At 43.2% G+C, this 14,685-nt stretch overlaps 1 protein-coding gene across 2 annotated transcripts in view; it reads right to left on the bottom strand.

Annotated features, from left to right (window-relative positions):
* KSR2 (kinase suppressor of ras 2) overlaps positions 1–14,421 on the bottom strand; it is a 707,775-nt gene extending 693,354 nt beyond the window's left edge. For both annotated transcript variants that reach the window (XM_073625662.1, XM_073625672.1), the window contains exon 1: positions 14,207–14,421. In XM_073625662.1, coding sequence (XP_073481763.1) covers positions 14,207–14,383 — 177 coding nt within the window. In that variant the 5' untranslated portion in view covers positions 14,384–14,421. The remainder of the gene's footprint in view (positions 1–14,206) is intronic.
* Between the last annotated feature and the right edge of the window lie 264 nt (positions 14,422–14,685).

The following is a 14,685-nucleotide window of genomic DNA, read 5'->3' as shown; positions in this document are numbered from 1 at the left end:
CTTGACATTTTCCAAATTTTGTCATGTTACAACTAAAAACGTCAATGTATTTTATTAGGATTTTATGTGATAGACCAACACAAAGTGGCAAATAATTGTGAAGTGGAAGGAAAATGATAAATGGTTTTTAAAATATTTTACAAATAAATATGTGAAAAGTATGGCGTGCATTTGTATTCAGCTCCCCTGAGTCAATACTTTGTTAGAACCACCTTTCGCTGCAATTACAGCTGCAAGTCTTTTTGGAGATGTCTCTACCAGCTTTGCAAATCTAGAGAGTGAAATCTAGATTTGTACCCCCCCAAAAGGGGGTACGCACATTTTGAGGGTGCGTCAGTGCACCACTCTGAAGAGGCATATAACCTGGATATAACAGTGAGGTAATGGATGTAACAGTGAGGTTACGGAGACCGTCCCAGCACAGATAGCTGCTGCTGCCTAATACTCCGTCCTGGCCCCTCCCCTACGCGTCTTCGACACAGGGCATACGTGTCATCATCAGGGGGAATGTGATTCTCACACATTCACATTCCCCCTGATGATGACACGTATGCCCTGTGTCGAAGACATGTAGGGGAGGGGCCAGGACAGAGTGTTAGGCAGCAGCAGCTATCTGTGCTGGGACGGTCTCCATAACCTCACTGTTACATCCATTACCTCACTGTTATATCCAGGTTATATGCCTCTTCAAAGTGGTGCACTGACGCACCCTCAAAATGTGAGTACCCCCTTTTGGGGGAGAGTTTTTTTGTCTGACCTTGTAATAAAATATTTCAAACTTTATCACACCATATGGTTCCTTTCTCTTTTTGCTTATGGTTTGAGCTTATGCTGGAGCCTATTTTCCTGTGATCCACACTGAGCCCTGGGTGGCTCAAAAGCGTTTCCTGACTCTGTCTAGCGACTTAGTCGCATCTCCTAAGGTGAGCGCTTTACCTTGGGGGGGTCACCTTTTGTTTCACCATTGCATGATCTGTGGCACATGGAATTGCAGCACGTTTGAATACATCATCACTGAAGCACAGTTGTCATCACTTTCATTAAGGACTTTTGTGTTCAATATATGTCTAGTTCATGATGGACGATTAAGTATATGTGTTGTGTGACACTTTGCACTTTTTGGCTGGCACATGTCACTTTTCAGCATTTGTTTGCATATATGAATTATTTATGAAGTAACAATAATTACCTTTATCACTATTACTTTATATGTCTATTGCACCTTTTAGCACCTGTTTTGCACTCATTTATTTTGGAGCATATTTATTTATTGATATTACCATTATTATTTCATATGCCCATTGCACAGTTTATTGATGCACATTATGTTTGTTTACCTTGTGAGATACAGCACATATTGGGGTTGGATATCTTTACACTCTGTTGTATATGTGCTGTATCTCTATGTGCCGGGATTAGGGCATGGTTAGCACACTCTAGCGCATCATATTTTATTTATTTGAGGTTTTCTTCTAGGATTGCCCTGAATTTGGCTCCATCCATCCACCCATCAACTCTGACCAGCTTCCCTGTCCCTGCTGCAGAAAAGCATCCCCACAACATGATGCTGCCACCACCATGTTTCACGGTGGGGATGGTTCAGGGTGATGTGCAGTGTTAGTTTGCCACCACACATAGCGTTTTGCTTTAAGGTCGAAAAGTTTAATTTTGGTCTCATCTGATCAGAGCACCTTCTTTGCGGTGTCCCCCACATGGCTTCTTGCAAACTGCAAATGGGACTTCTTATAGATTTCTTTCAACAATGACTTTCTTCTTGCCACCTTTCCATACAGGCCAGATTTGTGGAGTGCACCACTAATAGTTGTCCTGTGGACAGATTCTCCCACCTAAGCTGTGGATCTCTGCAGATCCTCCAGAGTTACCATGGGACTCTTGGTTGCTTCTCTGATTAATACTCTTCTTGCCCGGCCTGTCAGTTTAGGTGGACGGCCATATCTTGGTTATTTTTGGATGATGGATTGAAGTGCTCCATGAGATGTTCAAAGCTTGGGATTTTTTTTTTATAACCTAACCCTGGTTTAACCACTTGCCGACCAGCCGCCGCAGTTTAACTGAGCCGATGCGAGTTCTTGGCGGTCACAGTTCTCTGAGGGGAAAACAGACAGATCGTCTGTTCATACAGAGTATGAACAGCGATCTGTCATCTCCCCTGCACAGTCCCCTCCCCACTTCAGTTAGAACACGTACTAGGGAACACATTAACCCCTTGATCGCCCCCTAGTGTTAGCCCCTTCATTTCCAGTGACATTTTTACAGTAATCAATGCATTTTTATAGCATTGATCGCTGTATTAATGGCAATGGTCCCAAAAATGGGTCAAAACTGTCCGATGTGTCCGCCATAATGTTGCAGTCCCGATAAAAATTGCAGAGCACCGCCATTACTAGTAAAAAAAAAAACTAATAATAAAAATGGCATAAAACCATCCCCTATTTTGTAGACGCTATAACTTTTGCGCAAACCAATCAATATACGTTGATTGCGTTTTTTTTTTTTTTTTACCAAAAATATGTAGAAGAATACATAGCGGCCTAAACTGAGGAAAAAAATTTTTTTTTTAAATATTTTTAGGGGATATTTATTATAGCAAAAAGTAAAAAATAATGCGTTCTTTTCAAAATTGTAGCTCTTTTTTTGTTTATAGCACAAAAGATGATCAAATACCACAAAAAAGCTCTATTTGTGGGAAAAAAAGGACGTCAATTTTGCTTGGGTGCAACGTCGCACTACCACGCAATTGTCAGTTAAAGCGACACAGCGCCGAATTGCAAAAAGTGCTCTGGTTAGGAAGGGGGTAAAATCTTCTGGGGCTGAAACGTCTCCACAACTTTGTCCCTGACCTGTCTGGTGTGTTCCTTGGTCTTCATGATGCTGTTTGCTCACTAAGGTTCTCTAACAAACCTCTGAGGGCTTCACAGAACAGCTATTTATACTGGGATTAAATTACACACAGGTGGGATCTATTTACTAATTAGGTGACTTCTGAAGGCACTTGGTTCCACTAGATTTTAGTTATCAGAGGTATCAGAGTAAAGGGGTTTGAATACAAATGCACGCCACACTTTTCAGATATTTATATGTAAAATATTTTGGAAACCATTTATCATTTTCCTTCCACTTCACAATTATGTGCCACTTTGTGTTGGTCTATCACCTAAAATCCTAATAAAATACATTTACATTTTTGGTTTTTAACATGACAAAATTTAAAGGGGGTATGAATATTTTTTCAAGGCATAGTACAAACATGTTCTGGGTCAGTGAAGTAAAGTCCTGAAGTAAGAAAGTTAGCATCCCAGCCAGCAAAACCATCATTTCTGAAAAGAGAACACAAATGGCAGCCTCCATGTTGCGCCTTGGAAAGGTTTTGTTTATTATTATTTTATTACTTTTATATATGTATTCCATTAAATATTTCTCAACAACACTAGATAAAAAAAGATGCTTTTTAATTTTAGAACAGGTTGGATGATTTATGTTTTTTTTTTTAGGTTGTAATGCAACAAAGGTAGAGAAACTAAAAATAGGTATGATAAGGAAGAAAGGAATAAGGAAGTGTGTTACAAAGTGACAGTGAGCGGAGAGTACACAGCTCCAATAAACTATCGCTAATTTCCGTACTGGAGATTCTAACCCTGATGCACTGTTCACTGCTAAAGCAGCAGAGAAAAATAAAACGTTTCTAGCATCACCAGGTATAAAGACATTATTTTTATATGCATTGAACAGTGAATGTGCTTGTGACCTATATACCAGGACCTTCCAGGGATCTAAATGTTCTAGTAGGAACCATTAACCAGCCCTTAGATGTAACTTTCTTTCATCACAGATGGAAGGAAAGAAAATTGTTTAATTCCCCCATCAACACAGTCAGTGTTAATGGGGGAATCCCTCCCACAGTACTACAGAGTTCTGCCGGGAGGGAGTGCAAGGAAACCTTCCCTGCCAGCAGAGCACAATGTTCACTGCTGGTGGCAGTGATCACATGCAAAAAATCTGACATTCTGGTTGTACTGAAGTCGATCGATGGAACGACTTCAGTACAACCAGTTTGCCCTAAGAATCTAAGAAGTGCAGCAATGAGCAAACAAACAGTTTATTTAAAAATGTTATGTTATCACAACTCACATGTTAAAAGTACATAATACTGTATATATTGCATGTCGAATCCAATACCACAGTCGCTTGCGCTGCTCACAGGGCTGGAGGAGATGCATAGGTGGTCCACCCCCAAGCTGACATCACTTCCGCCCTATACCCACAGGGGTCCTGGAACTTCCTACCAATGGCGTCACTAGGGGGGGCCAGAGGGGGCCCTGACCCCCCCCCCCCAACATTATGCTGTGCCCCACCATATGCCCCCCTAATTTAAAAAAAAAATGTTTTTTTTTTTTCCCTTTTTAATTTACAAAAAGGCAATGTCTAAGAGGGAGAGTGTCCCCAGTCAGCTCCTGCAGGTGATTACTCCCCCCTCTCTCTGCTCGCTGACACTGCATAATGCGAGCGCTCACACAACCACGGCTGCCCAATCTGCTCCTTCCCCTGCATCCTCATTGGCAGGGAGAAGAGCGAGTTGCAGGAAGGACTCCACCAGGACTCTCAGTTACTGAAAAAACAGACTGATTTCTCCCGTCCTTAGGACAGGAGAACCAGCCTATAAATTCCAAGAGATGCCAGACCAGCACTGTCAATAGCAGGGGCAGGACAGCAAGAGGAGGCTGGGGAACCCCACAGTGGCAGAACACCAGGGCCCGGTGGCAAGACAACCTTTGCAACCCTGATAGTTTTCCCACTGCTTTGGACCCTTATATTTTCTTGGTATGCTGGTGACATATAGCTCTTGTTTTCTGTCACCCTGGGGGATCCCAATACAGTAGGAAGGGAGCTCACTGCAGAACATGTGAAAGGGCCCGTTGTGGGATTGTAGTAAAGGGCCCCAGGATAGATATATATATATATATATATATATATATATATATATAATTGCATTTTATAGTTGCCCCCTACTTTTGTCCCTGTCCCCACATGTGCCCCCCTAAATATGAAAGCTGGAGACGCCACTGTTTCCTACATCTCCTCCAGCCCTGTGAGCACTGCAAGCGGCCGTGGTTTTAGATTTGACATGCAAGATATACACTATCTCACAAAAGTGAGTACACCCCTCACATTTTTGTAAATATTTTATTCTATCTTTTCATGTGACAACACTGAAGAAATGACACTTTGCTACAATGTAAAGTAGTAAGTGTACAGCTTGTATAACAGTGTAAATTTGCTGTCCCCTCAAAATAACTCAACACACAGCAATTAATGTATAAACCGCTGGCAACAAAAGTGAGGCCCAATTAGCCATTTTCCCTCCCTGGTGTCATGTGACTCATTAGTGTTAGAAGGTGTCAGGTGTGAATGGGGAGCAGGTGTGTTAAATTTGGTGTTATCACTCTCACTCTCTCATACTGGTCACTGGAAGTTTAACATGGCACCTCATGGCAAAGAACTCTCTGAGGATCTGAAAAAAAGAATTGTTGCTCTACATAAAGATGGCCTAGGCTATAAGAAGATTGCCAATACGCTGAAACTGATTTGGAGCATGGTGGCCAAGACCATACAGCGGTTTAACAGGACAGGTTCCACTCAGAACAGGCTCGCCATGGTTGACCAAAGAAGTTGAGTGAACGTGCTCAGCGTCATATCCAGAGGTTGTCTTTGGGAAATAGACGTATGAGTGCTGCCAGCATTGCTGCAAAGGTTGAAGGGGTGGGGGGTCAGCCTGTCAGTGCTCAGACCATACCCTGCACACTGCATCAAATTAGTCTGCATCCTCAAATGGAAGGTGGAGGAGCGTAAGGTCTCTAACATCCACCAGCTCCTAGATGTCATCATGGAGGAGTGGAAGAGGACTCCAGTGGCAACCTGTGAAGCTCTGGTGAACTCCATGCCCAAGAGGGTTAAGGCAGTGCTGGAAAATAATGGTGGCCACACAAAATATTGACACTTTGTGTCCCATTCGGACATTTTCACTTAGGGGTGTACTCACTTTTGTTGCCAGCGGTTTGGACATTATGACTCCCCCCCCCCTTTCCTGGCAAACTCTCACGAGAGTGAGAGAGAGAGCTGTGCATGATGTCATAAGCCTAGACTTTTTACCAGACAAGAAACCAGAAGTGGGCTGTATAAGGTATTTACTGGCAGAAAAAAAATTTCTTATTATCCAAAGTTAAAACAACAAGGGCAGAAGATTTTATAGATGGAACGATGAAAAAATGACTGAAGTTCCGCTTTAAGGCTGAACTCCAGGATAAGGATAAATCCTCCCTTGCAGTGGGGCTGCCACTGCACTGCAAGGGTTAAATGCTTGTTTGGGTCTACTTACCTGATCCTCTGCTGCAATAGGCTCCCCTAGGCTGTAAGTCCAGTACCTGCAGCCTCTTCTTTCCTATGCTCAGGTGGTTGCAGGTCCTCTGATGTCATCAAGTTAAGTGCAGTGTCCATAACGCTACCCTGGACATGAGGATGCTGAGGAACAGTCCACTTCCAAAGCATAACAGAGTAGAAAAGAGCACTAGCAGCGGAAGGATCGAGTAATTAAAACTGCCTTTTGTGACCCCCCCCATACCTAAATGAGCATCTAACTCTTATGCCGCCTACACACGATCGGACATTCCGACAACAAAATCCATGGATTTATTTACGACGGATGTTGGCTCAAACTTGTCTTGCATACACACGGTCGCACAAATGTTGTCGGAAATTCTGAATGTCAAGAACGCGGTGACGTACAACACGTATGACGAGCCGAGAAAAATGGAGTTCAACAGCCAGTGCGGCTCTTCTGCTTGATTCCGAGCACCCGTGGAATGTTGTGCGTTGCAATTGTGTACACACGATCGGAATTTCCGACAACGGATTTTGTTGTCGGAAAATTTGAGAACCAGCTCTCAAATTTTTGTTCTTGGAAATTCCGACCTTGTGTACGCAGCATTATGGTGTGGGGGCAGCCCGGAGATGCTTCCCTTTACTTCCCTCCCTCCTCAAGTCTGTTACAAAATTTCTGTTTTGTTTTGTTTGTTAGTTTTTTGGGAAGCGAGTACCTTTTTTGGTGGTACTTACTCCTATTTCCTCATTCTCTGCCTAGGAAACAGAAGCAGTCTCGCTGCATCCCTTATCTTACACATGTGCAGTGGAGGCCGGCTAAAAGTGATCAGGTAGTGAAAGCCAGATCCTGAATGCAAGATGGTGACACAGAAGATCAAAATCCCTGTGAAGAACCGGGTCCATGGAGGACAGCACTGGACGTCATGTGCCTTCCTAAAAAGTCAGCAAATAAAGGGCATGTGACTGTTGACTGGTGAAGTCAACAGGTGAAGTTTCCCCTTAGGTAAGCACTTTTGCCATTATATTCACTTTACGCAGGGCACTTGTCAATGATTTGATTCGGAAGCGCCGCAACATGGGGGCTTTTAACCCCTTCTTCGGCCGCTAGCGGGGGTTAAAAGCGCCCCGCTAACGGCTGAAAAGCACCACTTAAACAGCGTTAAAGCACCGCTAAAATATTCACTCAGGCGGCTCCAGTGTGAAAGTAGCCTTAGGTCTTCTCTCTTCTCCATAACAGGGTGTTTGTTTTGAGGTAAACAGAGATAGCAAGGAACAATGCTAACCGATAACAATCTATAGGCAGAGAGTACAGGAAGTTATCAGCTCACCAGATTTCTAGCTGGATAAAGAGCTTTTTTCTTTGCGCTTGTTGAACAGATGTAATAAAACCCTTTCAGCCCTGGTTCACACTGATGTGGTGCGGGAAACACATTGATTCCTGTGTGTTTCCCGCACTGCATAGCAATCACACTGTGTTCATACGATCTGCTGCGGGTGTCAATTAAACGTTAGGTTGCAAAAGCAGGTCGAAAAACGCAGTGTGTTTCCCTGAACCAGATCGCATGGGTGTTTAGTTCAGTTCCAGTGCGAACAAAAAAAAAAAAAAGAAAGCTGCCCGCACCTTTTTGATGTAGATGCGGTGCGATTTGAGCCATTCAAAACAAATGGGCAGTGCGGTGCGATTCCTGTGCAAATCGCATGTGGTGTGTCGTGTGAACCAAAGCTCCATTGTATATTTAACAAACAAAAGAGGAGCAAATTATATACTTTCATTTTCACTGCATGAAAATGGAGAAAATATTCTGAATCTGCCTCTAACGCCTAGTACACACGATCAGAAAATCAGATGAAAAATACCGCTTTCAAAGTGATCGTACGATAATTTGATCATTGGTACACAGCTTTTCTAGAGCTCATGACAGTTAATGCGAAATTATCCGAAAGGGACTAGCATGGAAATTTTTCTTGTGGGATACCAGAATGTATGATTTTCATTTATTCAGTACAGTTTTGATCTGAAAAATTTGGAAGACCAAGACCATGCACGCTCGGAAAGAATACGTTACAATACGATACAATACATTGCATCACTTCTGAAGTTTTATTCTGCCATACGAGAATATTCATAACTTTACTAACCTCTTCATTTTCGATATGAGATTAGCAGACAACAAAAAAAAAAAAAAACAGACGATCATTCGTCCAATATTATCATTGTGTGTATGAGCCTTGAGCTGGCCATACATTATACAGTTTTCTTGTACAATTTTCCTCTAGATTTACCAAAATCATAAAATATACCAGGACCTTCCATGGATCTAAATGTTCTAGTAGGAACTATTAATCAGCCCTTAGATTATGACCCTAAACACTTTCAATCTGTATGCAATCAGGCAGAACCTTGCACTATATTGTTGAAGGTAAATCTAAAGGAAGTTGAACAAGAAAATTGTATAGTGTATGGTCAGTTTAAACCATTAGTTAAGAAAATCAGCACATTATAGCAGGGGTCTCCAAACTTTTTAAACAAAGGGCCAGTTTACTGTCCTTCAGACCGCCTAGACTGTGGCCAGTTTGAGCAGAAAATGTCCTGGCATCAGTGCCCTATTTTTCCTATTAGAGAAATAGTGCCCCATCATTGGTGTCAGTGTGAGGAATAGTGCCCCATCGTTGATGTCAGTGAGAGGAATAGTGCCCCATCATTGATGTCAGTGAGAGGAATAGCGCCCCGTCATTGATGTCAGTGAGAGCGATAGTGCCCCATCATTGATGTCAGTGAGAGGAATAGTGCCCCGTCGTTGATGTCAGTGAGAGGAATAGTGCCCCATCATTGGTGTCAGTGAGAGAATAGTGCCCCATCATTGGTGTCAGTGAGAGAATAGTGCCCTGTCATTGATGTCAGTGAGAGGAATAGTGTCCCATTATTGATGTCAGTGAGAGGAATAGTGCCCCATCATTGATGTCACTGAGAGGAATAGTGCCCCATCATTGATGTTGGTGAGAGGAATAGTGCCCCATCATTGGTGTCAGTGAGAGCATAGTGTCCAATTATTGATGTCAGTGAGAGGAATAGTGTCCCATTATTGATGTGAGTGAGAGGAATAGTGCCCTGTCATTGATGTTAGTGAGAGGAATAGTGCCCTGTCATTGATGTCAGTGAGAGGAATAGTGTCCCATTATTGATGTCAGTGAGAGGAATAGTGCCCCATCATTGATGTCAGTGAGAGGAATAGTGCCCCATCAGTGGTGTCAGTGAGAGAATAGTGTCCCATTATTGATGTGAGTGAGAGGAATAGTGCCCTGTCATTGATGTCAGTGAGAGGAATAGTGTCCCATTATTGATGTCAGTGAGAGGAATAGTGCCCCATCATTGATGTCACTGAGAGGAATAGTGCCCCATCATTGATGTCGGTGAGAGGAATAGTGCCCCATAATTGGTGTCAGTGAGAGAATAGTGTCCCATTATTGATGTGAGTGAGAGGAATAGTGCCCTGTCATTGATGTCAGTGAGAGGAATAGTGCCCCATCATTGGTGTCAGTGAGAGCATAGTGTCCAATTATTGATGTCAGTGAGAGGAATAGTGCCCCGTCATTGATGTCAGTGAGAGAATAGTGTCCCATTATTGATGTGAGTGAGAGGAATAGTGCCCTGTCATTGATGTCAGTGAGAGGAATAGTACCCCATCATTGGTGTCAGTGAGAGAATAGTGTTCCATTTTTGAAGTCAGTGAGAGGAATAGTGCCCTGTCATTGATGTCAGTGAGAGGAATAGTGCCCCATCATTGGTGTCAGTGAGAGAATAGTGGAAAAGAGGAAAAGGGCCTCATTGTTTGTGTCAGTGGAAGGACTTATATACCACTGTTAAAGTGCTACTAAACCCAGGACCCTGCATTCACTATATCTGGTCTCCCACAGTACACAGAACATGGAAATGCAATTATTTTAGTAAATATACACTGCTAAATACCTTTTCTCATCAGCAGTATATAGCAGTCTTGTAACTTCTATCAGTGTCCAGCCAAGCACTGGTTATAGCTTGTAGGAGGAGTTTTCATTCTCCTCTGACTGTCCTATAAGGCTGCAGGACCCCTGAACCTCTGTATGCACAGTGCTGATTGGCCCTGTGATAATCACATGCACCCTCCCAAAAAAAAAAAAACCTCTCTAGCAATACACACCAAACGGAGTATAGGCAGAGTGCCTCCAAGGCTCTGTACTATTAGGAGATGGATTAGGGACAGTGGAAGAAGGAGAGGATCAGAGAAGACAGGATCAAATAGTTGTATTACACAATGTGCAGGATTAATCCCTTAGGTTCCACAGTGAGTAGAACAAGCACGCTTTACCGCATATACACACTGATTTTACTGTTGTGGGTTTAGTAACATTTTAATAGGAATAGTGCCCCAAGCAGGGCCGGGACAAGGGGTGGACAGGAGGGACAGCTGCCCTGGGCATAGTGGAGCAAGGGAACAGAGAATGGACACAGGGCAGTAAACCCATTCTATGACATTAACAGTGGGGGAGGGAGTGCAGTTCCGCATCCTTGCCCTGGGCGCTAGACAAACCTGTCCCGGTACTGATATAGGCAAGCAGAGGGCTACATCTGGCCCCCGGGGCTGTAGTTTGGAGACCACTGCATTAATCCCCGTACACAGGATCAGAATATCATTTTCTAAGTGATCGTACGATAATCTGAAGGGACAAACACTGAAAATATTCTCGTATGATACCAGATTGTACGATTTTCGTTATGCTCCATGCTCATTTTTAAGCTATAAAAAGGCTGGAAAAGTTCTGGATAAAAAACACTGGTAATAGCTTTTTGTAGTAGCATCTTAGAAGCATTTAAGAGAGTTTAAAAGCGTTAGCATTTTATTAGCATTTTTTGCAGTTCCTTTTTAAAAAAAGGGGGAAAAAAATCTAAAAAAAACGCTCTTAGTAGCGTTTAGCAGCAGTTATGAGCTTTTCTGAAAAACACTTCAAGAAACTCTACAAAAATATATATTTTTTCTGCTTCTAGACACTGAAGCTCAAAAAACACTAATAGCCTAAAGTAGTGTGCATGGAAACATAAGATAACACTATTTAGCTTCTAGGAGCAGAAGAAAAATGCTAATAACATTAGGAGCTTAAAAAAAACGCTAGTGTGCCTTAATCAGTACAGTTTTCGTCTGAAAATACAATACAAATACATTACATCACTTACAAATTTTTATTCTGTCGTACCAAAATTTTTATACCTTAGTAACCTATTTGTTTTCGATATGGAGACTAGCATGCAAAAGAAAAAATGGAAGATCATTCGTCCGATAATCTCATCGTGTGTACTAGGCTTTAGAGTATAAACTTACCCTACAAGCCACTTTTATTATGGCTAGTAATGCTATGTTGTCCACTAGGCCTCTTACAGGGAAAATAAAACCCATCTTCTGCAGATACACTAGACCATGCTATTTACACCTTGGTCTTTGGTAAATAATCTATCCCTAAAAAATGATTTATCCCTTATGCCAGTGGTTCTTAAACTGCGGCCCCAGAGCCAGATGGGGCCTTATGCTTGCCTTATGCTTGCCTTTATGTGGCCCTTTGGGCACTATTCTAACAATAGGGCACCATTCCCCCTACTGACACCATCAATGGGGCACCATTCCTCCCATTACAACCAATGATGGGGCACTATGCCTCCCATTACAACCAATGATGGGGCACTATGCCTCCCATTACAACCAATGATGGGGCACTATTCCTCCCACTACAACCAATGATGGGGCACTATTCCTCCCACTACAACCAGTGATGGGGCACTATTCCTCCCATTACAACCAATGATGGGGCACCATTCCTCCCATTACAACCAATGATGGGGCACCGATGCTGGTGCACTTTCTACTCCCGACGGCCACAGTCCACCCCGTCTAAAGGACACTAAACCGGCCCCTTGCTTAGAAAGTTTGGCAACCCCAGGGCCATCTTAATAACATCATGGGCCCCTGGGCAAAGTAATACACTGGGGCCCCTACCATCCTGCCCCAATTTGCATCCCTACTCTGAAGAATTATAGTATGAATAGTTGATAGAATTAAAAATAGATTGATTAGTACTTTCAATAAAATCAATTTTAAACAATGAGAACACATGCCATAAATCAAAGACTAATCAACACAAAGGGCACAGTACAGAGGGAGACAGAAAGCCACAGTACAGGGTAGGTCAGGCGGGCACAGTACTGGTTCCAGGACGCTGCCCAGGACATGGCTATCCTTGGACAGCTTAGTAAAAGCATGACTGTCCCAGCAAATCTGGGACAGTTGGCAAGTATGATATAATGCAAGATTATCATGGGGCCCCCATGCACCTGGGGCCCCTGGGCAGCGCCCAGGGGTGCCCATGCATTAAGATGGCCCTGGGCGACCCCTGCCTTATAGTACTGAAACCTACAAATATAAGAACCAGGGACTGAAAACCCAGCATGTGAAAATATCATGTATGCAAAACACAATCTGAGAGCACCTGACATGATATCAAATCCATGCAGTCCTATACCTGTATGTATATGCAGCCTACAGAATATAAAATGTGCGCAAGAACATTATGTCATGTTAATTTACGCCTGTCCACAACGAGCTCTGATGGTCTATGTGAGTGATGGCGAACCTTGGCAACCCAGATGTTTTGGAACTACATTTCCCATGATGCTCATCATACTCTGCAGAGTGCATGAGCATCATGGGAAATGTAGTTCCAAAACATCTGGGGTGCCAAGGTTCGCCATCACTGGCTGGTCTATGGGCTTAGAACAGGGAACATTGCTTAAGAAAATTGTTGAGGCTCCCTTTAACATCCGAATCTATATGATAGGTATATATGATGGTAAAACCTCATGCAATGCCTAGATAACACATGTATAACATTGATTTGGAAAACTGAGTGCTCAGCGAAGAATCTATTGAGGTTCCCTTTAATATCTGGATCTACATGATAGGTATATAGGATCGTAAGCCTCATGCAATGCCTAGATAACATATATATAACATTGATTAGAAAAACTGAATCCTCAGGGGCGATGCTATTGAGGTTCCCTTTAACATCTGAATCTATACGATAAGTATATATGATGGTAAAGCCTCATGCAATACCTAGATAACACATGTATAACATTGATTAGGAAAACTGAATGCTCAGGGAAGAATCAATGGAGGTTCCCTTTAATATCTGGATCCTCATGATAGGTATATATGATGGTAAAGCCTCATGCAATGCCTAGATAACAGATATATAACATTGATGTGGAAAACTGAGTGCTCAGGGAAGAATCTATTGAGGTTCCCTTTAATATCTGAATCTATATGATGGTTATATATGATGGTAAGCCTCATGCAATGCCTAGATAAGAGAGGTCAGGTATGTGGAATAAAGGGCCTAGCTGGGCCAAGTTCTGTAAATGCTCTTCTCCTGTGGTCCTGGTTAGTGGCTGGGGCCATCATCTCCATGCACCAGCAATGGAATACTCCTGGCAATCTATCTGCAATAATTCAGCAAGAATGTGTGAAAGGTGTGGGTTGGGGAAGATGAAGGAGGATGGATGGGGGGTGTAGAAGCTCAGTGCACAGTCTGTTCCAGAGAAGCACCTTTGCGACCACCTGCAGAATGCGCAGGCTCACTCCATCTCACTGCAGCTGCTTAATTTATGGCACTGCACACCGAGCTGGGGATATAAACAAACCCGCTGGCAGCATGGATCGTGGAGGGGGGTGAATGGGAAGAAAAGCAATCAATCAGATGGCACAATGAGGTGCTGGTCACCTACCTCCAATGTCCTGATCTCCTTCTGTGTCAAGTCGTTGGAAGTGGCACACTTGGTCCTGAGCCCCTCCAGGTTGGAGATGCTGATGTCGATCATGTTCTGGACCAACTCGCACTGCTGCAGGGCTTTCTGCAAACTCAGGGGCTGATCGTCGCTGCCGGCTACATTTTCTTCATCCATTTCTCCACTTTGCTCTGCAGACACCCTTCCTCTTCCCTCCCACCCTCCCCCCACCCCCCCAAATAACAAAAAGAGTCAAAGAAAAATAAATGGTATATATATATATATATATATGTATAAAATAAGAGGGATCACTATCCCTACTCTAACCTTCTCCCACTAGTGCACCCCACCCCGACAATTCCCCCCCCCCAGTGTTCAGTACAGGTGCATGGAGGGGGACAGCCTAGGTAGAAGAAGGATCAGCTCCAGCCTCGGCTCACTCTTCAGGCTGCCTCCATTAGAGTCCCCCTACTACCCCC

The sequence above is a fragment of the Aquarana catesbeiana genome, linkage group LG01, assembly GCF_042186555.1.
Source record: "Aquarana catesbeiana isolate 2022-GZ linkage group LG01, ASM4218655v1, whole genome shotgun sequence".
In the NCBI taxonomy this organism is placed as follows: domain Eukaryota; kingdom Metazoa; phylum Chordata; class Amphibia; order Anura; family Ranidae; genus Aquarana; species Aquarana catesbeiana.
The sequence above is the reverse complement of the archived record's forward strand: the minus strand, read 5'-3'. Positions and strand labels throughout refer to the sequence as shown.